At 39.9% G+C, this 24,017-nt stretch overlaps 2 protein-coding genes across 2 annotated transcripts in view; both read left to right on the top strand.

Annotated features, from left to right (window-relative positions):
- HSD17B12 (hydroxysteroid 17-beta dehydrogenase 12) overlaps positions 1-5,248 on the top strand; it is an 81,286-nt gene extending 76,038 nt beyond the window's left edge. Inside the window, 2 exon segments of the mRNA XM_021533222.2 lie at positions 3,252-3,401; positions 3,570-5,248. Coding sequence (XP_021388897.2) covers positions 3,252-3,401; positions 3,570-3,674 — 255 coding nt within the window. The 3' untranslated portion in view covers positions 3,675-5,248.
- Positions 5,249-6,583: 1,335 nt separating this feature from the next.
- On the top strand, positions 6,584-23,245 carry ALKBH3 (alkB homolog 3, alpha-ketoglutarate dependent dioxygenase). The gene is made up of 9 exons (XM_021533223.2): positions 6,584-6,656; positions 7,884-7,996; positions 9,134-9,168; positions 10,030-10,077; positions 11,617-11,720; positions 12,916-13,004; positions 15,820-16,029; positions 22,448-22,546; positions 23,066-23,245. Exons 1-9 carry the CDS (start codon positions 6,587-6,589, stop codon positions 23,156-23,158), a joined length of 861 nt encoding a protein of 286 aa, XP_021388898.2. The 5' UTR covers positions 6,584-6,586; the 3' UTR covers positions 23,159-23,245.
- The last annotated feature ends 772 nt before the right edge of the window (positions 23,246-24,017 follow it).

The raw sequence follows: 24,017 nt of genomic DNA, 5'->3' as shown, positions 1-24,017 counted from the left end.
TACTATGCATAGCAAAAGTATAGTGGTGAAACTTGCAATATCTGTTTTCTTTTATTGTATTCAAGACATAAAACACTAGATCACAAATTCATGAAAATGTTCATTTAAAAGGATTACCAGAAAGTTTTCTACCCTTACCTCCTGCTTTCCCAGCAGCTGGATTGCCTGGCAATCAGCAGTGCAATTGCTGCTGGCACTAGGTCATGGGCTAACTGTGGCTTTATCCAGCCAAATCTTGGAAACCTTCAAGGGCAGGGGTGCTGTGAGCTCTCTAGACAGTATGTTTGAATTGTTTGAATTTTATATTGCTCTCCTAGTGAAAAGACTTTCTCCCTAATGTCCAGTCTGACAGTCTACAGCCAAAATTGACAGTTGTCCTTCTTGTCATTTGATCAGGCATTACCAAGAGGAGTTTGGCTCTTATCTTCATAAATACCATTGAAATAATTTTAGGTAAGATGTCATCACCAGCTTCCTTTTCACAATACTGAACAGGCCCAGCTCTATCTCCAGGTATTCACAAAAGTGTGCTGTTACCAAAGTGATGTCTAATGGCATTACCTTCTTTCCTTCAGAAGCTTTTTAGCTTTGCTGTTTAGCTTTCTTCACAGATCAGTTTTGGTTGATGTAACTCTTCCGTTTCCCTTTTATGTTCCCCACTCTCCTTTTTCCCACATTGGAAAGGGAATGAAACTTATTTGCAACATTGGAGAGTTCAGGTCTTTTTACTTTTTTAAAAGTAAGGTAAAAAGGGTGATAAAATTGTGTAAACAAGCTGTTCTGATTTTGGAGGACTTATGACTTGACTATTCAGGTCTTGAGATCTGACTTCTAACATCTAATAATACTCAAGAACCCAGTTTTGAGTGTGAGCCAATTTTATTATACATCAGAGCTATAAGCAGTAGCAAATGTTTAAGTGAGCAAGACACGTTGTACTGACATAAGCTACTTTTAAGGCATATTTTGAAACTATAGTGCAGGCTAAGCTTTCCCTGAATAAGGAGAGTTATTTGCTCAGGTAATGCAGGTAGTGTGGGTTATATCTGTCTGAATGTAAAATGCTGAAAGGCTTTAAGGTGTGATTAGTTGGGGTTTTTTTGTTTGTTTGTTTGGTTTTTTTTTTAATCTGTTATGCCTGTTTTAGATACAGTTCATGAATCTCTGAATTCCTTGTGGGAAGAAAACTAAATAGGTTCAGCAGGTGTCTTGATATCTGTTAAAATAAGGTCCAGTTAATACAAAGGTGGTAAATCGAACATATCTGAAATGAAGTAGCTGTCTTTTTGTTTTCTGGAGTGTGTCTGGGTGAAGGAAAATGTTGGAGTGCAATCCTATCTTTCTATGTGCCTTGAAGTCTGTGGATGAATCCAGTAGTGCTACCATATGCATGCTTTTTCAAGTATTCTTATGCACAATTGTTTGCCCCTTCATGCTATCCAGTGGTGTAACTGGGTAATGCAGTTCACTTCTGAAGTCTGTTTTGAGTAGAGAAAGAGAATAGATCATATCTATTGTACCTTTCTTGGTGGGGATGTTGCAGATATAATTTGGTGTTAAATAAGAAGCTTAAAATTTTAGCTTTTTAAAACATCAAACTAGAGATTCAGCTTAGAAATGTAATCTGAAAAATAGATGCAGTGCACATTCTGGAGCTGAAATGAGGTACCTATGCTGCTATGGTAGCAGAATGAGTAGTTTTTCTATCCAAGCATTTATAGATTTTGCAGACTTCAAAGGCAATGATAGCTGCTTTCACTTCTGAAGTTTGGGTCTCCATGTTTTTCCTTCCCATTAGAAAGTGGACTCATGTAGTATGTTATTGAAAATCCTATTTATCTAGACAGAAGGGCACAGTTTTCATGTTCTCAGGTGAAGGAATGAACAGACATGTTTCCTGTTTGTGGTGGTAAAATTTCTGTTGAAATGTGCACAGCCATGGCATGGTTGCACACTCAATGAAAACCTACTGTGCTGCTGAGAGCAGCAGCAGATGTTTCTGAGGTCAGGTATGTATTGTTGTTCTTTAAGAGATTAACATGGGGAAGCAGGTTTACAAACTGCAGTTTGCCCAAATAGACTGTTTTTTGAGATGACATTCTCATTTGGAGATGAAGTAGTATAGCAGAAGTGGACACACACTTCTCAGGCACTTGCTGTTAAGGTACGGCAGTGGAAACACTCGCTAGTAGTGGATGGATGTATTGAATCACTGCTAGAGCCACTGACAGTGTCTTAGGAGGTCTTTGTCAGAGTGGTGGTGAAGTTCCAATCTCTCTAGGTGTGTTGAGTTATGGTATGTTTAATATTTGTTTCAGGGTTGTAGACCAGGATTTTTTGATTACTTTTTTAGAGGCAAAAATTGAGGGCAAGTTGAAAGCATTGCTGAAAACACGACCATGAGGAAAGAATATTGCTTCCTACTGTACAAGTACATGTGTATTTCCCTTTCCTTCTGCAGCAGCATGAGATTGGGATAGGTGGAATGAGGTTTTGGATCCTCCAGGTCTATCTTGCCCTACCATGGACATGCCATTGTGCTATCAGCATCCCTCCATCAACATATATCTGTGCTGCTTCCTCTTGTTTCTACAGACAGTTTTAAGACCCAGCATCGCTTTTCTGTTTTGCTTCCAAACATGGCTGTAAAAGCTCATTAACTGTGCTCTGCTTCTTGATCCTTCCTTCTGTCCTTCCACTCTGGTACTGGTGATCTCCTCTGAGCCCTCCTGTAGAGTTACAAGCTCTGTGTTTCAAGTCTCTGGACATTCGTTTTTCCTTCCTCCTCCTGTCTTTGTACAGGTGCCAAGCTGAGGAGCTTTTGCTATGGAATTCCTGTCTTGGGTTCTGCACCTCCTTTCCAAACAAATGTTGGGGTTTACTACAGAGAAGCAACAGTGCAGCATTTTCTATTAAGCAACTGGAATGAAGTTTTGTGCTTACACATGAAATTGTAAGAATGGCTTTTCAACCCTACACTTGCAAGAGTGTTTTTTCTAGGGCTCTAGCTGGTGATGTTGACAATCAGGAGACAACTGAACTATGTCCAAATATAACCCATGGGTTATCTGATTAAAAAGTTCTTGATTTTCTCTTGGGATCCCATTGTGATCTTAGAACTGAAAATAAGGCTGGCTTAATCTAGAATTTGGTGTACAGATTATCTGATTTCCTGTTACTTTAGATCCTTGATGGATCTGTAAGTTATCTTGAAAGCATTCCCTGCTTAACATGAGTTTTCCTGTGTGCAGAGTGTTCTACCATATTATGTGGCAACAAAAATGTCCAAAATCCGCAAGGCAACCCTCGATAAACCCAGTCCTGAAACGTATGTCAGAGCTGCCTTGGGCACAGTGGGCCTGCAGTCCCAGACCAATGGGTACCTACCTCATGCACTCATGGTAAGTCACCTTGGAAAATGTAAGGATCTGAAATTCCTTTGTGTTTATTATGGAAAAAAGAGTAATTAGTACAGGTTATAAAATGCTGAGACCTCACCCCCTCCTTTTATTTTAATTAGTTTTGTTTTCTTTTTTTTTCTTTTTTCCTTTTTTTTTTTTTTTTTTTAGGGATGGGTCATCTCTCTTCTACCTACATCTACTGCCATTAACTTAATCATGAAAACAAACAAACAAATACGGGCTCGTTATTTTAAAAAAATGAAGGAGAAGTAAGTGGGAAGAAGAAACCCAGTCTTTGGAACGTGAGACTCCTGCAAGTTCCACATCATGCTGCAACATCAAGTAGACCTAATGTTTTAAACATCTCCAATCGTAGGTGTGCTTTCTAACAAGAGAACAGTCTTGTTTTGAGGATGCAGATGAAACAAGACTGATGACTTCTAATATTGATTAGAAAATGCGCTTTATTTGTTTATAGATACTATGAGGGGGAAGTGCTTTGAACTAAAATCGCATTGACTTTACGAAATACTTCCATGGGCTTGATCAGACATCACGCTGTTGAGGAACATCTTGGTTATATAGTGTCCATCATATCTATTATTGTGCTCATGGGTGAAGGGCAGGAAAAAAGTAGTTCTCATATGTTCCCAGACAGGTGGGCAGGAGAGGAAAGGGAGCATAATTATTTAAAAAGGCAACCTAGTATTATTTCCAGAGTATTGACCTGAAGGTCAGGTTTTGGATACTTGCAAGGATTCTGTACTATCAGTCAGCTTATGAGCTCTTCCCTGCTTACATGGTCCAGTGTGATTTTTTTTGGTTAGGAACTTGAGGGAAATGGGCCAAAAAACAAAATAAGTGTAAAAGCTCATCTATAAATATATACATAATGTAACATTGCAAAAAGCATTTAAAATCTTGGGTCTTGAATATGGATTCTAACTTTTCAGTAATATGTAATCTTCATGATTTGTAATAACATTTTTAAAAGTTCAGTGCCTGCTCTTTGTAATAGGTGGTGATAACACAATGTAGATAAATGTCACAAGTTACATGTTACATGCTGGTTGCTATGTAAAAGATTATGGGTACTTTAAATGCAGAGCTTGAAACGACTTACTCTCCTGGTGGTGAAAATGTTTTTGAAATATTTATCAGTCTGGTGAGGTCCTTTGAAATGTGACTCTTGAATATTTAGATGGCTTTAAAAATGAGAACCAGGAAATGTCTTAAAGAGTAGAACAGTTTTAATTTAATTGCTTAAAATTAACTGATTTTTTTTCATGGTTCTGTTCTAAAATGGAATGCTCCTATGAGGCTCAAGTTACCTAACTGCTGGACACAGGAATCAGAGTACATGAGAAGTCTGCACTGCTGTTGTCTGTATTTACCTACACTTTATTAAAGATTTTGGTCTCTGGCATTCCTTTTTATAAATATAAAATGTATAAAACTTGCAAGGCAAATGAAATTGTAAGCAGCTACCACTGTTTTCTATGGTAACTTCCTATGGTTGAAGAGGGGAGGTTTTTTCTGTTCTTCAAAGAATAATTTCAAGCTCTGATTTTGAAGTAAGATGTGTTGGACTGAGACATGATTTGGGGCTAACATTTCTGTACATTGAAAAAACCTGAATACCGATGCAATGGTGCTGATCAAATCTGAGATGCAGATCCTATCCCATAGTTTTCTTAATTTTTTGGAACAGGGATGGTGAAGGTGGTGGTATTAGTTCTCTAAGAGCACATGATTTTGTTTGCTCTGGATCTGATGTGAAAGCATTGGACTAAAAAAACTGTATGTTCTTGACTTTGTAAAACAAATTAAATGGAAATTACTCTTGAGTCTTTAATGTGTTAGGTTTTTCTTGTAAAAATGTTTGCGGGTACATTCAAGTGTCTGATTGTCCTTTATTATAAGTAATAACAGTGAAAATCACTGTACTTTTGCATGTCAGAAACAATGCTTATATTAATCTGTTTTCCTGGCTGTCACCTACCCCCTATCTGGGGTGCTTTAGGCAGCATCTCTGACCACTTGAGGTAGGTGACTCTCCTGCTCTGCTCTGCTCTGGCGTGGCCTCACCTTGAATACTTTGTGTGCAGTTTTGAGTGCCACAATATAAGAAAGATACAAAGCTACTGAAGAGTGTCCAGAGAACAACTGTGAAGATGGTGAAGGGCCTGGAGGAGAAGCCTTATGAAGAGAAGTTGAGGTGACATGGTTTGTTCAGCCTGGGGGAGACGGACAGGAGACCTCGTGGTCTTCCTCACAAGGGGAGGTGGAGTGGCAGACACTGATCTCTGTGGTGACCAGTGACTGGAACCAAAGGAACAGCATGAAGCTGAGTCAGGGGAGGTTTGAGTTGGGTACTAGGAAAAAGTTCTGCACCCTGAGAATGTTTGGGCACTGGAACAAGCTCCCCAGGGAAGTAATCATGGCACCAAGCCTGACAGAGTTCAGGAAGTGTTTGGCCAACACTCTCAAAAAGTACATGGTGTGATTTTTGGGGCTGTCCTGTGCAAGGCCAGGAGTTGAACTTAAGATGATCTTTGTGGATCCTTTCCAATTCAGGATATTCTATGATTTTACAGTGTTGATACTTTAAACAAGCAGAACACAAATTTTATTAGAACTGTCAAGCTATTAACACATAATTTTTTCCAAGTAACTATTTTCTAGCTACTGAAGGTCTTCAGTAAGGTATGGCAGAGGGAATAGTATGCACTGTGCCCAGGTAAGGAGGTTCTCAGCACCCCTGGTCCCCCTTCAGGTGCTGTCAGGCTGCAGGCTGGGTTCCCCCTCTCATGCCCTAATGTCATCTATTTTCCACCCTGCAGCGGGGAATCACTAAACTAATTTTTTACCTAAATTTTACTTACACCTTAACCTGAATTACCTCGACTTTGATTTTGAATGTCTGTTCATCTCAGTGATAGGGGTGATGTCTTCTTAATAGCTGTCCACGCCCTTAGGACTACCCTGAACACGCCAGAAAACAGGAGGGGGTTTCTGGTGGCATCAGTCCCGTCCCTCGCTGTTCAATAATGTTTATCGTAGCGGCGCCAGGCAAACCCGGAGTGTTGGCATCCCTTGTGGGAGCGGCAGGACCGGGCGCCGCTGGCTGCCCGGCCCGGGCCCTTTAGCTGCGGCGCTGCGGGCGGGGCGGGGCCGGGCCGGGCATGGCGGAGCGGCGGCGGCGGGCCCGGGTGCAGGGCGGCTGGGCCGGCGGCCCGGCGGGGCTGCCCGCAGGTAAGGAGCGTCCTCAGCAGCCGCCCTTCCTTCCCTTCCCTGTCCTTCCTTCCCTGTCCTCCCGTCCCTCCCGGCGGCCGGGACTCCTCCGCTGCCGGGCTGGGCGCGGCGGGGCGAGCGGCAGGCAGGGCCCCGCTCTCCGGCTGCACTTTCCGACCGCCCCGAGGGCCGGCCCCTTTCCCCTTTTCCCGTCGCTAGCTGAGCTGCAGGTGTTCGAACACAGATTTTAAGTAAAATCGGCGCCTGTGCCCCAGGTGCGGCGATTTTGCGGCAGGAGGCGGGTACGGATGTGTTGCGGCGAGCGCGCCGAGGGCAGCTCGAGTGAGACCCGTAGTGCTCGGCGGAGCTGACTCTAAGAACAGCCAGCCACTTCTTGTCCTTAAAACGCGCTATGTACCAACGTTTAGCTTTTCACGGGGAAAACATTGTAAAATAAAGAGAAGTAGTGGGAAGGGATGGAGTTAGCCTCGCGGGTTTTCTAACAAACACTGAAACCAAAGAGTGCAGAGGCAGAGGAGCACTTAGGAGGTTTCCAGTCTGGCAGGAGGAACTGGTTTGTTTATGTGAACATGCTCAAAACAGGTTTCACTCACCTGATTGTAGTTTCCCTAAAGCTCCTATATCTCTGCGGTCTGAGCATCCTAGGCAAGCTGATATTTTTTTTAAATTATGAAAGAGAATAGCCAACTGTTTTGACTTCTGCATGTGGCCTCAAAATTTTCTGTCACGTGTGTTTCATTGCTTCTGTTCCCAACGGGATTAAAAAAAAAATCCCCATTGTTTAAATTATGCAGAGTGAAGACTTTGTCTGTGTTTCAGGCCCACTTTAAAGCCTGTGTAAATAAAACACCTGAAGTGTTGTTCCGAAGTTGCTCTTCCACTTTCTTGCTGGTTTAAAAATTCTGTTTTAATAGAAGGTTTTTTTCGAAGAAAAGGAATACAGAGGGAAGCAGCTTAGCTGCATGGAACAATTTCTGCTGGTATGTGATAGGTATTTATTGTAGAATTGAAAAGTTAAAGGATGTCATCCTTTCAGATAAAAGTATGTTTTCAGTTGTGTTTGTCCATGAATAACAAATACATATATTTCAGTTCCTGTGCAGTTTTAACTCTTAGGTTTGGCAATTTCCTGAAGTCTCTGCCAAGGAATGATTCCATAAGCTTTTCCTTACTATATTTTTAGTATGGTGATAATCAGTTCATGTGCTCTTTTCTTCCTTGTTTTAGCACCTAAGGCACCTGTAGCCAGCAGCCTCACCCTTGCAGGTGCAAGACCAGCATGGAGACAGAAAGAGCAGCCTCACACTCAAAAGCAATTTGTCTTTGAAAAGCCATCAGAGGTAAAAATTACAGAGTAACTAGCAGAATCTTATCTGTTACAAAACTTCAAATGATAGGTAAAAATTATTTGAGAATATAGTTCATTGTTTAAAATCAGAGCTGAGCCTTGAATTTTTGCTAATGGAGTTGGTAATTGCTTTGCATATATGGCAAACAGAAAGTCCTTCTGTTTAGCCTGTTCATAACTACTCTTTTTTTGAGAGCTAAAAGAATATGTTCAACTAAATATTCAGTCTGCAGTGTCCTAAGTGTGTTTGAGCTCTTCTTGTTTTCCTCAGGTGGGGTCTCTGTCTTAACTTGTTACAGGGGAAGAGCATGGGACTTGTTTTATAGACTTTGTCCCATCAGCTGATGAAGGATATTGTGCTCTATGCAGCATATGGGAACTTCCTTGCTTGGGATAAAAAACACTCATGAGCACTTCTTTCTAAGCTAGACCTTTTTGAAAGGCTGTCATCTGGGCTTGGAAGCATTGAAGATGGCCTGGGAAGATTCTCTTCCCCTGTGGCAGAGACCTGCTATCTGTGTAGTACTGTATTTTGATCCTCTTGGCTCAATGCAGTAACTCCTTGGAAATCAGAACTCCACTGAGCTCAGAGAAGGGAAGCATAAATCCCTTAGACAACCAGCATGATAGCCAATGCTGGATTAAACTACTCTGTCTCTTAACAAAATACAGCTATCTCAGCTGTGCAGACAGCTTTACAGTGTAAGCTCTTGCTATGTGTGATCTTTTGTGTTTTGCTCATTTGACTGAGGCCTGCAGTTTGTTCATGCTTCTTAGGGTGGCTTTGAATTTTTCCTTATATTAAGGTTATTTTTTAAATATGAAAATAAGAATTTTCTTGATTGCTGTTGATAAATAGCAAGTACTATAATAGTCTAAATAATTTAGAAATCAGTGTCCTTTAGGGGGCAGTTGATAGCTAAAAACCAGCCTGCACTGGTAGCTGCATTTGAGAGTTTCTGGGACAAGGAGGGAATGGTTGAGCTGTTACTGCTTCCCTCTTGCCCTGAGGTATGTTTTTCTCACTGGTTTATCAGTGTGTGGCTACACAGAGTCACTAGAGATGATGCTTGACTGGAGAGTGCCAGATACTTTAATATTCACTGTTTACTGTCTTGTTCCCTTTCAGGTGGAGCGCAGAGTTCCTGAGGCAGGTGTGATAGAGTGAGTACCCTGCTGATTTCTCTGTGCTTTTTCTGTCCTCGTGGTTGGTAAGAGTAGAAATTGTTTTTGTGACTTCTAACCTTTTTATCATGAGCTGAATGTGTTATTAGGAGAGCCCAAGTCTGTTAACTGGTTTTTATGCCTTTTGTATAGGTGGGAAGCCAGTAGCCGTGATCAGTTGAACATTCTGGTTCAGCACAATTGCCAGTATGTCTCCTTTGGTTAGCAGTGTACATTTCCCTGGGACAGTCCCAGTGTAAACTATGCTAGAAATTACTTACTCTGGAAAAAATATAGCTGGTATGGTAGCTTCTTTCAGGACTCAGAGAAGTAGCTAATAGTAAATTTCATAGTGAATCTGGGTATTTGTATGTCACTTACCCTTTGTATTGAAATAGGGAACTTGTCAGGATAACTTTGGCATGAAGCCTGAGAAAGTGTGGTGGTGCATGGTGGAGTCAGAGATACTGAAAATCTAGCTTGGTTGAGTTTGGCTGTCTTGGTAGAATTTTCTTTCTCAGAATTTTCTTTCTAGTGATCTGAGTGCAGTCCTGTATGGTTGTCTCCCTTAGGTTCCCTGTGACATCTCTTTTATTTTTTTCTAAGAGCCCTAAAATTGTATTGAGCCTTTGGTGAAGGGAGGGACTGGAAGTACATGCAAACTCATTTGCTTGCATGCCTTGCTGCTGTACTCTGACCTTTATGTCCAGGACATTATTTCTTCCCTTTTCTAACTTTCTTTTCTCTTTTAAAGAAAACCTTTCCCTAATCCAGGCCTACAGCAATTATAGTCTGTGCTGCTCAGTCTGAGCTAATTTATTGTTTGTCTTTCTGATGGCTCTTTCCTTTCTACATCCTCAGCAAGCCGGGTGTGTATGAGCTCAGCAAGGGACCAACTGGCATTTCTAGGTATGTGGATGAAATGCTAATTTGCTTTTGCAGAGTAATGTGGTAATGCTCACCTTTTTGAAGTCCAGTCTCTGCAGAGGGTTTTGACTTCTGCACATGGCACTTCCTGTGCATCGTCTGTTTAGAGTACTTCTGGAAATACTTTTGAGTGACACTTAGCAGGGACAGAGATGGTTCTGAGCAGCACTGAAGAGAAGAAAAAGAAACCTCTTGACATCTGGTGTGTATTCCATCCAGTGCTCTTTCCAGAATAAGGACAATTGGCCATTTGTGTCATGATTCACAGTAAGTTGCTGATGCAAATTTGGATCTGTATTCCTGTGTGATGTCTTTTGTACAGTTAAAAGCAGCCCAAAACTTTTAGCTGTAACTCGGAATTGTTTCAAATAAATTTAATGAAAGCATTTAACTTTAGGCAATTGTGGTAAGCTCATGTGCTTATATGCCATGCCTTAATTATTTCAGCTTCAGGACACTTCAAAACAAAACCTACTTGTTCTGTGATTCCTACAAACTAAAGTACATTTTACCTTGCTGACTTAGCTGCAATATCAGTATTAATCCTCTTCTTTTGAATTTGATAGGCTTTCATTAACAGTGAAAAAAATGCCAAAAACATACTATTTTTTTGTGCATTTAATTTCTTTTGATTATTGTATTATTCTATTTTTGTGTCTTCATCTCAGTTTCTTCTAAAGATGCAAATAAATCTTTAAGGCATTTTCAAAAATAAAAGCTTTGGCCAGCTGGAAAGAGACAAAATACACAATCGGCTGGGTTATCCTGCACTTTCTGGAGTTTGTTTTTATAATACTCTGATGGAATATATATTTTTCTGGAAAGTTAATTATCAGATTTGCATCTTTTTTTAACACCTTTACCATATACTCTTACTGTGACATCTTTGGGGCATGGAATGCTTGTGAGAGTAAACTGCTGTTAGCAGCATTCCTACTATGCAGCCCACCACAGTGACTGTAATTCTTGGGTGACTGTTGGTCCAATCAACATATTACAGGTACATATGGAAATGAAAAACAGGAGACGTTAAATACTGTCCTTATGCTAAATACTTTTCTTTATGCTTCGAAAAAGAGAACAGGAATGGCAGTAGGGATAAAGGGCTGTCCAATTCTAAGTGATGTGGAGATGGTGAATAAAGGGCAATTGTTTACTTAATGTTGATGGTATTGTAATAATCAGGTCTATCTGATTTATCAGATGTGAAATTAATAACAAGGGAGAAAGTTGCCATTTTTCACAGCATATGGCTGATCATGGAATTTATGCTATATTGTTGGTTTTCATGTGTTTTTATAAGTTTTAAAAAGAAATTCCTTACATTTGGTGAGGGTAAGACTCAACGGGAGCCCTTCTTCACGCCTGCTTTTGGCTGTCAGAAACGGGATACTGGGCTTTGACTTTTGATATGATGCATTATAGCCATTTTTAACTCCTTTGGGAATCCTCGAAATGATAATATTTTCCCAAAGCAGATACAGAAATGTATTTCCTTCCATTTTTCTTTTTCATCCTTAGGATTCATTTGATTCCTGGCTTTATTGACTCAGAACAAGCAGACTGGATGTTTGAGCAACTCCTCCAAGACATACCCTGGGGTCAGCGAACTCACATCAGACAGGGTAAGGAGTTTGTAGATCACCTTTTCAGGGCATTCACAGGTCAGTTCCATAACAGAATCTGTGTGCTGTTCAGAATTGGTTTTCATTTTCAGTGTTAGCACTTTTTCAAGTTTCTGTGCAGGTTTTCCATGCATATCTGAAGACTACCGCAGTTTACTTTTCAATCTCTAATACCATGTTACTATTGCCAACTAAATGAGATCTTTCCAAATTAAAGTTGCCTGTCTTAAAAATCTTGGAATTTTACCGTCTCTTCTGTCATCTCCAGTTTTTTTTCTTACTCATTTTTTAACATTAAGTCTGGCCACCATCCTACAATCTCCCAGCAATGCTGCAAAAACTGTATTCTTGGAGATTTCTTCATGAGGTATATTTTTTGCCTCTTTTACTGAAAATGCCAGCAGAGCTTGTTCGTTTTCCTTCGGTTTTAGTTATTAGTTCTAATATGTATCAGGAGAAGAGGCTGCTATTCTGGATTTGTTCACTAAGGGGCACCTGTTCTAGCTAAATTTCACTTTCAGTCAGGAGCTGATATAAGATAATGTGTCAGAGTAGTTACTAGATGGGGCTGGAAAATGTCTTCAACATGTGTGTTTCTTGGCTGGCAATAAAGGAACAGTGTAATGGAGAAGGCTACCTGTCAAGCATGAGAAATAGTTGCCAAGGTAGTATTTTCAAAAGCTGAGCATATTTTTTAACCTGATGTTTGTGTTATAGCACAGAGCACACACATATTTGACAAAATACTGTGTCCAGCCTTCCTACATTTTGTTTCTGTAATGTCCCAAGGATGCTACAGTCCTTTCTACTTCACCCTTTCCAGTGGTCCATCTGAATCTCGCAACTTACGCCAAGATACTGGGCACCAGAACCAAGTGAACATAAAACAAGATAAAATTTCAGTTTTGTTTGCTATCTTTAACTCATCCAGTCCCTGCTCTGTCTGGCATTTAGGGGTAAGAAAATTGATATGTTTCCATGATTTTGGCAAGGTAATTCCTCCTGCAGATGCACACCTGATTTTGAAGAATTTAATTTCTTCATTTGAGTTCATTATATAAAGCTGAGGATTTTAAGGGGCTGCTCTTTAGGTGAATGGACAGTCTCTTTTTGATTAAGTGTCTTGGTAGAATTACATCATATTTCCGTTTTCAAATCCTTTGATAAGGCAACTGAGTCTCTTTGTTTTTTTCAGAAATATCTTTTGAGGAACCACGGCTTACATCCTGGTATGGGGAACTTCCTTACACATACTCCAGGATAACAATGCAGCCAAATCCAAATGTATGTATGTATTTGTATGTGATTTATTATTGTCTACAGAGAAATCCTTTGCAGAGATCAAGAGACAAAAATTCCCTCTATTCTCGTTATCTAGAGAATCTGTTAGCATTTCATTTGTGATCAGCAGCAGATTATACTGGAAAGTGGTCAGTTTTATACAATACACTTTGAGTGAGATGACTGAGAGCAGCGTGATTTAGTTGCCAAATGTTACCAAAAGCAGGTTACTGCTCTGGAGTTTAAAATTTTGCTTTGGGTCACTGTAGCTCTGTGCAAAACTCTAAATTGCTCTGTGTTACTTAGTTCAAGCATTATTGTATTGCACACAGTCATACTGATTTTTTTTTGTTGTAAAGATACAGTAATGCCAGTTGCTTTCAGAAACACTTAGGTTCAATACTGCTGGAATGAAAGTTTAGGCATATTATAATCCCTGTGTGGATGCTATGAAATTCACACATGGAGCTCATCTGCTCAGCAGTTCCAGATTGTAGCATGTAATTTCCCACACTGTTTTGGAAGAGTTAAAAACCTTCTGAGTGACTCAGTGATGTTTTGTTCATGTTTTCTCTCCCTCCCCCTCTCTCAGCCTGTTGTCCCATCAGCCTGTCTCTTGGTATTGCTTTGTTTAAAATTTCCACGGCAGTAATTAGGTGTCACTGTTGAAAGCTGGATAGCATGAGAGAAAAGTGTCCCAAGTCCCAGAACTGCTGCCAAAGTGGGATGTTTGGGAAGAGTTGGAAAGGCGATATTTAACATGATGAGTTGTGAAGATTTTGTAGTCTCAAAAATACTGTAGTTAAAAATTCTATGGCCTACGGAACTTGTGGTGGAAAAACAAGCATTTCTTTGGTACTCATTTGTGAGATACTATTTTCAGTTGGCTTTTCTGAAAGCTGAATGGCTTTAGGGATTGGAAATGCCCTCACAAAATCATTCTGTTGTACACTAATGATTTAAATCCAGTTCAGAACTGCCTGGTGTGAAATCCATTGCTGTTCAGAGATTGAATGGAGCCCATATGCCCTGAATTCGAGGTTTCATTTCACTTTGCATCAAGTTCTGAGTGCTCATTGGGCCACTGGCTTGTTTCTCTCATCCAAAAGGTACAATGCCTAAATAAGTTACTCAGGCTGGTTCTGTCTTTTATTTCTGTTTTTTTACTGAGAGAAAGAAGCTCAAGCAAAAAGAGGGATGCACTGGAGAAGTTGCATAGCCCTTCCTTCCCTGGCTGGAATTTGTTCATAGGCAGATCTATGAGTACGCTGCACACAGACACTGGTATTTCACACAGCTTTGCAGGTGGGAGTACCTGCAGCTTAGAAAATAGGGGATGGTATAAAGATCACAGTCCCTGCCTTTAGAACAGGGTTTCTAGCACAAAACTGACCTGATTAAAATGTAATTTAGTGCCCAGCTTAGCCAAAACTGATTACTCCCTTAAACACTAGATCTGTAGGAGTAATTAGCTTTGTGCCCTCCTTTTTCATTTGGTAAGAATTGGTGTGATTGCAGCACTTCTAGATATAATCCAGTGTTTGTGCCTCAATGATTTTTGCTGTTAGAAAATGCTTCTCTGTAAGCAGTGATAGAGTTTTGTTAACAAAACTACTCTGCTGCAGGTTGTAGTGGACTTTCAACTACATTGTAAAATTCACTGTATGGTAACATTTGATTAATACATACTTCTGTGATGGGAATTGAAGAAATTTAGTCTTGATCACTGAAAAGGGCTCTCAATAATTCTTGTTGGACTCTTCTGCACATTCAGGCAGCCCAGTTGCGGAGCAAACTTTTTTTGGATGATATTACTGCTTTCCCAACATGTTCCATGACTGCAAGCTGTGTTTACCTAGAATTAATTACTCTCATGATGCTTAATGGTTGAAGGCATGACTTAGTTAGAAATACCCCATGAGAGAAAAATGGTATGCTGAGGCCCCTGCAGTGTAACCAATAAATTAAGTACCTGTTAAACTTGGGGAAGCTTGGAAAGAAGGTAATGCAGCCTTGTTTATTAGAGGTGGATACTAGAAAATATTTCCAGCTCTCTCTCAGTTGCTTCTTTTGCCAGTGGTACACTGGGAGATCTGGAATCAGTTTCTTGTCCTCTCTTGCTCTCTGTTTCTGCTTATATAATGGGTAAAAATTCTGGCCTACATTGCTTTGGCTTTTTTTTTTTTTTTTAATAATATATTTGTGAAGTTCTTGAAAGCACTCTGACAGATGAAAGTAATGATGTAACTCATAACATTAAATAACTGAACTGACTTGTAATGGAATGTACAGACCTTCCTTGGCCTGTGGGCTCAGCAAGATGTTAGCAAAGGAAAGAATGAAATCCAGGACCCAGTGACATTGGGTTTGTGACCCACTGAAGAGTTACAATGTCAAAGTCAAAACCCCAAGAGGTGATGAGTTGAGCTCAACAAGCTGTGCTAACAGAGTGGGGACAGAGGGCTGTGTTATGCCAACCGTTTCCTCTTGTTCTCTGTCAACAGCTGCAGGCAATTGAGAGCAGTGTCATTTAGTCACTGATTGCCTCCATTAGCATGAAAGGCTGCCTGGCTTCAGAGTTTTAAGAGATGATTTAGTATTGAGTGGTGGGTAACGTGTGCATATTTTGCAGAAAGCCCAGCCCATTCCTCTGCTCTACTAAAAATATCATCAGAATTACTGTAATTTGTTTGATTTTGAGTTTATTGTGATTAAACTGCAGCATATTTTGTTTCTTAGTGGTTTTTGCCTTCTGTCTTGCATTACCTGCCCCTAGCCTGTGTTCATGCATTTACATGTCCCTGTGTGCTGATTGCAGTGGCATCCTCTGCTGACCATGCTGAAGGAGCGCATTGAAGAGTTCACTGGCTACACCTTCAACTCTCTTCTCTGCAACCTCTACCGAAATGAGAAGGACAGTGTGGACTGGCACAGTGACAACGAGCCATCACTGGGGAAAAATCCTGTCATTGCCTCACTCAGCTTTGGTGCTACTCGGACCTTTGAGATGAGGAAAAAACCTTCCCCTGTGAGTGTTCATATCACACTGGGAGACGCATAGCTACTAATATGTTTATTGTTTTCCCTGTTTAAGACAACCTAATTACTAAAGCGTTTCAAAGTCAATGAAAGCACAGCTTGGAAAGTTCTGTGGAATAAGTGTAAGGATCAAGAAATCTCTCGCACAGGCCATGACATTCTGAGGATGGAGATGGGAGCACTCTAATAATGTGCAGCAGTGTAGTGTAGTGCTGCAGTGAATTGGAACTTGGGCAGCCTTCTGTCCAAATAAGGGCCCTTTCTGGTGCTTAAAATGAGATCAATGATACTGGAAGTGGACTTACACCGTGCAAATGAATCAAAGAGTTGCATTTTCTTAAACTCGGAACAGTGTTATGTAATGCAGAGTGTATGTGGGGTGAAGAGTAGTTCTGACTACTCTTGTAAGTAAAAATCCTCTTAACAGTGTTTGCATTTTGACGTGTGTGTATTCAGATTGAGGGGCAGTGAACAAAGGGAAAAAGCTAATATCTTTTCCATGAAATGCCTTGGAAGCTGTCACATCATACTGGAGGGCTAAACAGAGATCCTCTACTTTGATCAGGAGACCTGTGGAATATCCTTTTGGTAGTTAATTGGTGATTCTGTAGTGAAGACTTTCTAGATAAAGTGCTGTGCTTGAGAGTGCTTTGTTTATAAGCCAGCTTAAACTTTGCAGTTCCTATTTATCCAAATAAAGAATTCACATGTGTTGAGAATACAAGCCTTATTTTAGGGTGTCCTGTTTCAGATGAATTTTCTGCTTGTGCAGTCTTTGACAACTTTGGGAAGAAGTTTGCTAGCTGCTTGTGTTGCTATTTATTCTGAGTAGGTAGTACAGAAAGCAGAGGTGGTAATTACCAGCCTGCAGGAAAAATCTATGCTGACATACTGAGGTCTGCCCATCAAGAGTCACCTTGGGTCACCTAGTCTGAACAGCAAAGGTCGGAAATTCAGCCAGAAAACAAATAGTTTGTAATTTTCACCAGTTCTCCAATTTGTAAAGTCTTTGTTGCCTGAAGGGAATTTAATTTTGGTCCCTGAGCATGAGATCACATAACCAGTCTATTATGTCAGTGAGCATAGCATGAGTAAGTATCCCTGATGCTATGTTGATAATAAAATGTCAACTGGAAAGTTTATTCCTCTAGAAAACTGTAAATGGTGTTTAGATTCATTTTAGAAATGTCTGTGTTCCTCATCAATGAATCAGAATAAAATATGCTTAAGCTTCAGCATAAACTTTGCAGGTTCTGTCTTAAAAATCAAGCCTAGTTCTTGAGTAAGATGCCTTTTTTATAGATTTTCTGAAAAGATACCCACTATTAGCAAAGGGGAAATTCAGTCTATGCCTTCTGTACTTGACTGCCTCGTTTGAGCTGTACTGCATGATTTCTTCCCTTTTCTTCCAGAGATGGATATTTTTCTATAGATGTATCCCTCAAGGTCTCCTCTTTTGTTTTTTTTTTAGCATCTTTGACGTGATGTTTCTGACTAGCTGAGTCTTGCTAGCTATGAAGTGTATTCCTTTTGCAAGTGACATACCTTTTTTCTGAGGTAGAATCCCCATGTGCAGATCTTTGGAATAGTTGCTATTAAGTGTGTCCTGTGCCTAAGGGAATTCATACTTAATAATTACATGGCACATATTACGTATTCTTTGCACATTCCTCAGTTTCCTCAGAGCATCCTATGACAATAGATGCTTTGCCAAGTGGGAGTTACAAGAGGCTCTGATGGAAATTACAACCTTTCAGGCTGTACCAAAAAAGTAATTTTCATACTATATTGTACTGTAGCATTCCCTCTTTCATTAAGAGAAAGTTAAAACTGATTGTATGTATTTGAAGTTTGATCAGTCCTTTGTTAAAAAAGCAAGTTACAAGAAGAGGAATGTTATCTAGGGAAAAGGAATTCAGATTAACAGTCATCACAGGCATTCAGGCTCTCCCTGGTTTCAGTATCAGCCAGTATCAGTATGTTGGGTTTTCCAGAGTTAGTCTTCATTGAGGAGGGAAATAGAAAGTAAATCCTTTTCCTCCCAAAATTAAACCTCTTTGGAGGCCAGCACTGTGCTGTTTCAGATTCTAGGGTTTCAAAGGCCTTAGTTTCCCTCAGTTCTTGTAAGTGCTTTTAAGTATTTTGAGATAAAAGATATAATGAACATACAAGATGAGAAATACTATGGTAGAACATCACTGTGGATAAATGGTCCTAGGAAAAAAGGTGATTTCCTGTGTGGGACCATGTATTGAGTATAAAACCATATGTACCACAAGTGAGGTCACAGCTTGAAGGGCATTTGAAGAGTGCTAGATCAGAGCCTTCAGAGACTTCAGTCCATGTTGGTATCTCTACAAATACTTTCTAGATTATATCTTGAAATGTGGATGAACCTGATAGCTAATAAAATCCTGTTTCTCTAACTGAAAAGATGACCAGTAGTGTTGATGGGTTGCATTTTTTGTGCATGTTTATGTGAATTTTGACAATTGTCTGTTAGTAGTTTGGTAGTGTTTACGTAAGTCACTCTGAAACAATCACGCAATCTGAAATTTTTTTTCAGTTGGCAAAAATGAAAAAAAAAGTTACTTAGGTTTAACTGTTTTTTTTATTATCCTGAAAATTGTTCTAGGGTGAGGGTAGGGAAAAGTTCAGTCCTCTGTTTTTGTTTTTGGTGAGTACTGTACTGGATAAGTCTTCATCATATAATAGAGGGTAAAGGAGTGTAGAGACATGCATAGACTATTAGTATCTTCTTAAACAAGCATCCTTTTTCGAGAAGTAGAAATAATTCTTACCGGGATTTCAGCCCAGTGCATGTTAAAAAAGCTGCAAATACATTTCAGGTGTAAATTCCTCACTGGAATAAGGAGAATTCATGGGAATTAACATGACTCCAGAAGTAGTTTTATTTTGCCTGCTGGAATTTTTAAGCATTCTTTTTTCTAAATACAGCCTCTTCTGTTTATTTGGATCAATTATATTATAGCAGCTGGTATTTTTCCTTTGCTTTAAATGGTTTCTAGGGGTTTTTGGGTGCCTACTTCATAGTTAAAAGTCTACAGTGATGGGGTTTCTTCTGTTTCCTTCTTCCAGTAAATTACTTCTAGCTTGCTCCTGCTTTCTTGTTCCCCCTGCCCCCATCATTGTAGCTCCTGCCTACACTGAAATCAGGAGACAAATGCTTTGCTTTAGAGCTGTGATTCATATACCATTCACACAATTATTGGTTGAGTCAGTGAGTCCTCTTGTGCTTGCCTAGCCTGAGTGTCACCACTGTGGCACCGTGACCTCCTCCCATTCCCCACACAGCCTCAAGCCCCCAGGCCCACTTGGACATGACTTCATCCTCCCAATCAAGAGCAATTGGTTTCACTCCCATTTTTTACTATTGCTTGTTCACTGCTCAACTCTGAGACAGTGCCAGGTTATCTGATTTTGTCCTCCTGGAAGCTGAGTGCGGAATGTTACCTAGGGGGGAAGGGTGATACCTGATGCCCCATGTTCCACTGGGAGAGCAGGGGTGGGTGCCATAGGGACCAGCTGGGTGGTTGTCCAGCAAATGGCCATGTGAACTGTGGAAGGAGTTAGAAAGCCAGCTGTCAGCTTGCTCTTCTTCCATCTATGACCAAGGAAACTGCTGGGAAGGGAGGGAGCTTCACACCTGTTAGATAATGGCAGGGTGTTCCTGGTGTTCAGAGAATCAGCCTAGAGATGGGTCTGTCCTTCAAATGAATCCAAGAAGTACAGTCCTTTTTTTTAGCAGAAGGTAAAGATCTAGTACTTCTGGAAACAGCAGAAAAACAACCCTTTGTGTTATAACAGACCTAATTGAAGATGAATGTGGGAATATCTGGAGCATGGTAGAAGCAGAGATTGAGATCAAGATGAAGTGAGTTGAACTTTTAGATTGGCATCAGAGAGACTCACAGACAGTGGTGGCTGCAGAAGAGGATGAGGTATTGTCCACCAGTATTGGCACAGCTTGAGAAGCTGTAGACAAGCAGAGAGGAAGAAGGGACTGAGGGAGTCTAAAGGTAGGCCTGTGTAGGCGGGCCAGTGCATTATGTGAGGAAAAGGCTGTATAACTGATATTCATCATTACTGAATCTGTAAAGAACTGCAGTGATAGTTAATTTTGTCAGAGACAGTGAAAATAAACATGTTAAATGCAGAAGTATTGGTAGGTGAGACTACTTTGTTGTGGAGGAGGATGTTTACAAAGCTGGTGCTAGAGATGTAAACTGGAAAAGAGGGATACAATCAAGATGAAATCTGAAAAATACAAGATTTGAACTTTTGTAAGGATAATTCTCTTGATAATAGGAAAATAGGTGAAGCAGAAGATTAGAAGCTAGTATTCTCCATGAAAAATGCTGACTTTTGCAATTGAAAATGATTTTGCTCTTTTGCCTGTATAACTTCATCATTATGTACACATTCTTTTACAGGATGTTTCCATTTACTTTTCCATATAATAGAAGATTCCTCTACACTGTCCAGAAACCATTTCCTACCACTGTAGCAACAAACTTTCTTGAGACTTAAGAAACCAACTTGGGTGATTTGTATAGATTTATACTAGATCTTTACTCTCTTTGATTTAGATAGCATTTCAAGAAAACAACCTTGTCCAGGAATTTTTGCAGATTTTGTATTCACAGCTTCCCATCAACTCATGCTGAGCTTTCCTTACTTATTAACTGTAGTTACTGTAATTAAGGATTTTAAAAAAAAAGTTTAGCCAGTGTACTTGGATAGTGTAAAGCTTGGATTATATTGAATGTGTGACTCAAGTTTATGAAAATTCTAATATATTAAAAAGGAGGACAGTTTCTTTACCTGTTTTTGTAAGCAGATGGTTTTGTGGTACATATATAGAGTTACACAGTGAACATAAAGAAGTCACCTGATGCACTTTCTATGTTTATTACCAGTAAGTCTTTTCCACCTTTAATATCAAAAATAAATTTCCTTCATAAGCTTCTTAACCTCTGAAAGTCAAGTGAGTTTTCTGTATGTCTGACATCAACTCTAGGAATAAAAGTTCTGAAATGAGCTTTGGTCAACAGTAATGACCCATAAGAAAGTAAAAACTTGTTGTTTAACTCCACTGGCTTTTCAAAGCAAATTGACATAAAAATATATTTTTTCTAAGTAAAATACAGTTCAGAGGTCCCATTTAAACCAGAAAGTAATTGCAGTTTTTACATACTGACTTTTCTAAGCCAAAAGGATGTTTTCTCCTAAATCATTTATCTTAGCAGAATTCCTTTTTAATTAAGATGAGCAAGAGATAAAAATAAGCTCACTGTTATCCATCACAAAGTGAAATGATGTAATCCTCTGAAATAGAAAGTATGTGTGCAGTGATACTTCTCTGCTTTTCCTCAGCAGTCATGTTTATAATACTGATTTTTGAAATTCATCCCTTTTTCCACTGACGATAAGAAAATGTTTGTTGATACTGACTTGATACCAAGCGAGCTCTTTGCATTTCAGAAAGTTCAGTCCTCTATCTCCTCTTACATATAAACACACACACTACTAGTTGGTTTTCTGAAAATCAAACTCAGTTTAGGACATAATTTTCCCAGTGTTTGTTACTCTACCTCATTATTTTGAGTTTTTCAGCAAGCCATGAACTTTTATAAGGACAAACCTCCTTCAAGTTGGACTACTACACACTGAGCAGTGTATAAATCTGATTTAAAGTTGGAAAAGGTAGTGCAAAGCAATAGAATTGCTGCTCCCACTCAATGTGGCATGTGTGAGACCACTGCTGGGGTGTCTAGCTGTTGCATTTGAGTTTTAAAATGGTTGCACATTATCTGAAGGCTTACCAAAAGTTTGCAAATTGTTTGTCTTTTAGTCTAGCATTCTGTCTTGCTTAGTGGTGGTTAAGACAACTTGTTTTACCAGGTATTATAGGAAAAGGAGATTTTTTTTTTAAAAAATAAGAAAAATTCTTCTTCCAGCAGCTAGTGCCATAGCAGCATGTAATGTTGGAACAGGAGAAATTCAGACTAGCTGGAAGATGTTACTTTTGATGAAGTAGTTAACTTTATTTAACTACTATTAGCTATTGCAAAACATCTCCACACTGAACTGTTTAAGATTATTCCACAAGGTTTGCAGCCTTACTCCAGAATTTTGCACTAAATACAGGAACTGGTTGAACTTTACCTGTGGCATCCAGCCAGTGAGATACAGTGGCTTCTTTTCATCGTTAAAAAGCTTGGCTCCTGGACTTTATATGAAATGCTGTTACAGAGAGGTTTACTTAGACATCCTGATCTTGGAAGAGCCACCTCCCTCACAGGCTTTTTAAGCTCTGCTGTAAAGAACTGGTTTTCTACTAAATGCACATGCCTGCTTCTTCAGTGTCTGATGTTTCTCTTTAGGAAGAGGATGGAGACTATACTTATGTAGAAAGACTCAGAATCCCACTTGATCACGGGAGTCTGTTGGTGATGGAAGGAGCCACCCAGGAGGACTGGCAGGTGAGAACTCCTTGACATTGCTATATGCTTTACTTGCAATGCAGTTGTCCAGATAAGCTGAGGCACTCCCATGAACGTATGGGACATTCTGCTTCCAGTGGCACAATTGCTTTCCAAGGCATTAGTATTACTTTCTGACTCAGAATCTGAAAGCACCCACAGAAACAATGGATTTGTTTTCATGTGCCAAGGGATGCAGGAGGAATCAGTTCAGATGTTCCAGCATTAATGTTCGGCAGCGAAGGTTGCAGCCTGCAGTGAAAAGAACAAAATCAATTTAGAAATTTAGAACATCAACAAGTTGTAACTTAGTTTAAGAATTCTACAGTAATGTACAAAGACTTTTTGTTTGTAGTGGCCCTGAGCATTCAGAACCTGATTATTTTACCCTACTTAAGTGTTTAGAAATACGAATAAAACAGGCATCACAGGAAATGAAGGGTTTAGTCATTGTTTGATTACCTGTATTTTAAATGCACAACCTCATGCTTTTTTCTTTTTTCCTAATGTCACTTACAGCATCGAGTGCCTAAGGAGTATCATTCTAGAGATGAACGGATAAACTTGACATTTAGGATCATTTATCCAGAACCTGATGGAGTTTGGAAGTGAAGAGCCACTTTGGACATTGCTGGATATCTGGACCCACAGCAGATCTAGAGCCTTAGATTGCTACAGATTTAAAAGAGTTCCTTGAAGTCATGGGGAAAAAAGTTGATATTATGAAGATCTTTGGCAATCAGAAGCTGCCTGTGTTATGTGGACAGAAATTATATGTTATTAGATGATATTAAATCACAGGCTTTAAGTTTGTGAGCAGTGATTATTCTTAAAAGAGCACAAAGCACGTGAAAGATTTGAGAGGTCCCAACTGGAGCAGACAGAGTCAGTGTCTGCTGGATAGTTTGCACCTTTACTCACTCCCAAGTCGTGATCTCTGTTGGAAGTAATGGCAAGGTGGGATTCTGTCATCTAAAGCCATCTCTGTGTGTTTGTACAGAAAAGAGAAAGCTGCACTTGAGGATGATCACTGGGTATTACTCATTTCACCAAAGGGTGGTGCATTGCTTTTTATCTGTAGGTTGCAGAATTTTTTTCTAGTTAAGCAATCAGTTTCATAACTTAAATAACTACTTGAATTATACTGGTGTCTAGTGGAGCAGGGGTCCAGGCTCTCTTCTGCCATGCACTCTGTGGTCAGACTATATCCTAACTTTTTATCCACATAGACAGGACAAGGCAAAGGCAAGCAACAGAGACATCTGATGACCCTGCTTCTGGGTCAGTGCGTATTGCATTAAAGAATATCACTCACAGGGTTGTCTCTTGAGCCTTTGCTGCCACAGATCAGCAGTCAGCACCTCAGACCAGATTCCAGGGTAACTTGCTGGAATCCTTCAGGTTTGCCTGCTGCGCCTCACTTGCTGCTGGGAAGCAGCGGGCTCATGGCTGCAGTCTGGATGTTAAGTCA

The sequence above is a fragment of the Lonchura striata genome, chromosome 6, assembly GCF_046129695.1.
Source record: "Lonchura striata isolate bLonStr1 chromosome 6, bLonStr1.mat, whole genome shotgun sequence".
NCBI classification, from domain to species: domain Eukaryota; kingdom Metazoa; phylum Chordata; class Aves; order Passeriformes; family Estrildidae; genus Lonchura; species Lonchura striata.
This window is presented reverse-complemented; position numbering and strand designations above follow the sequence as displayed.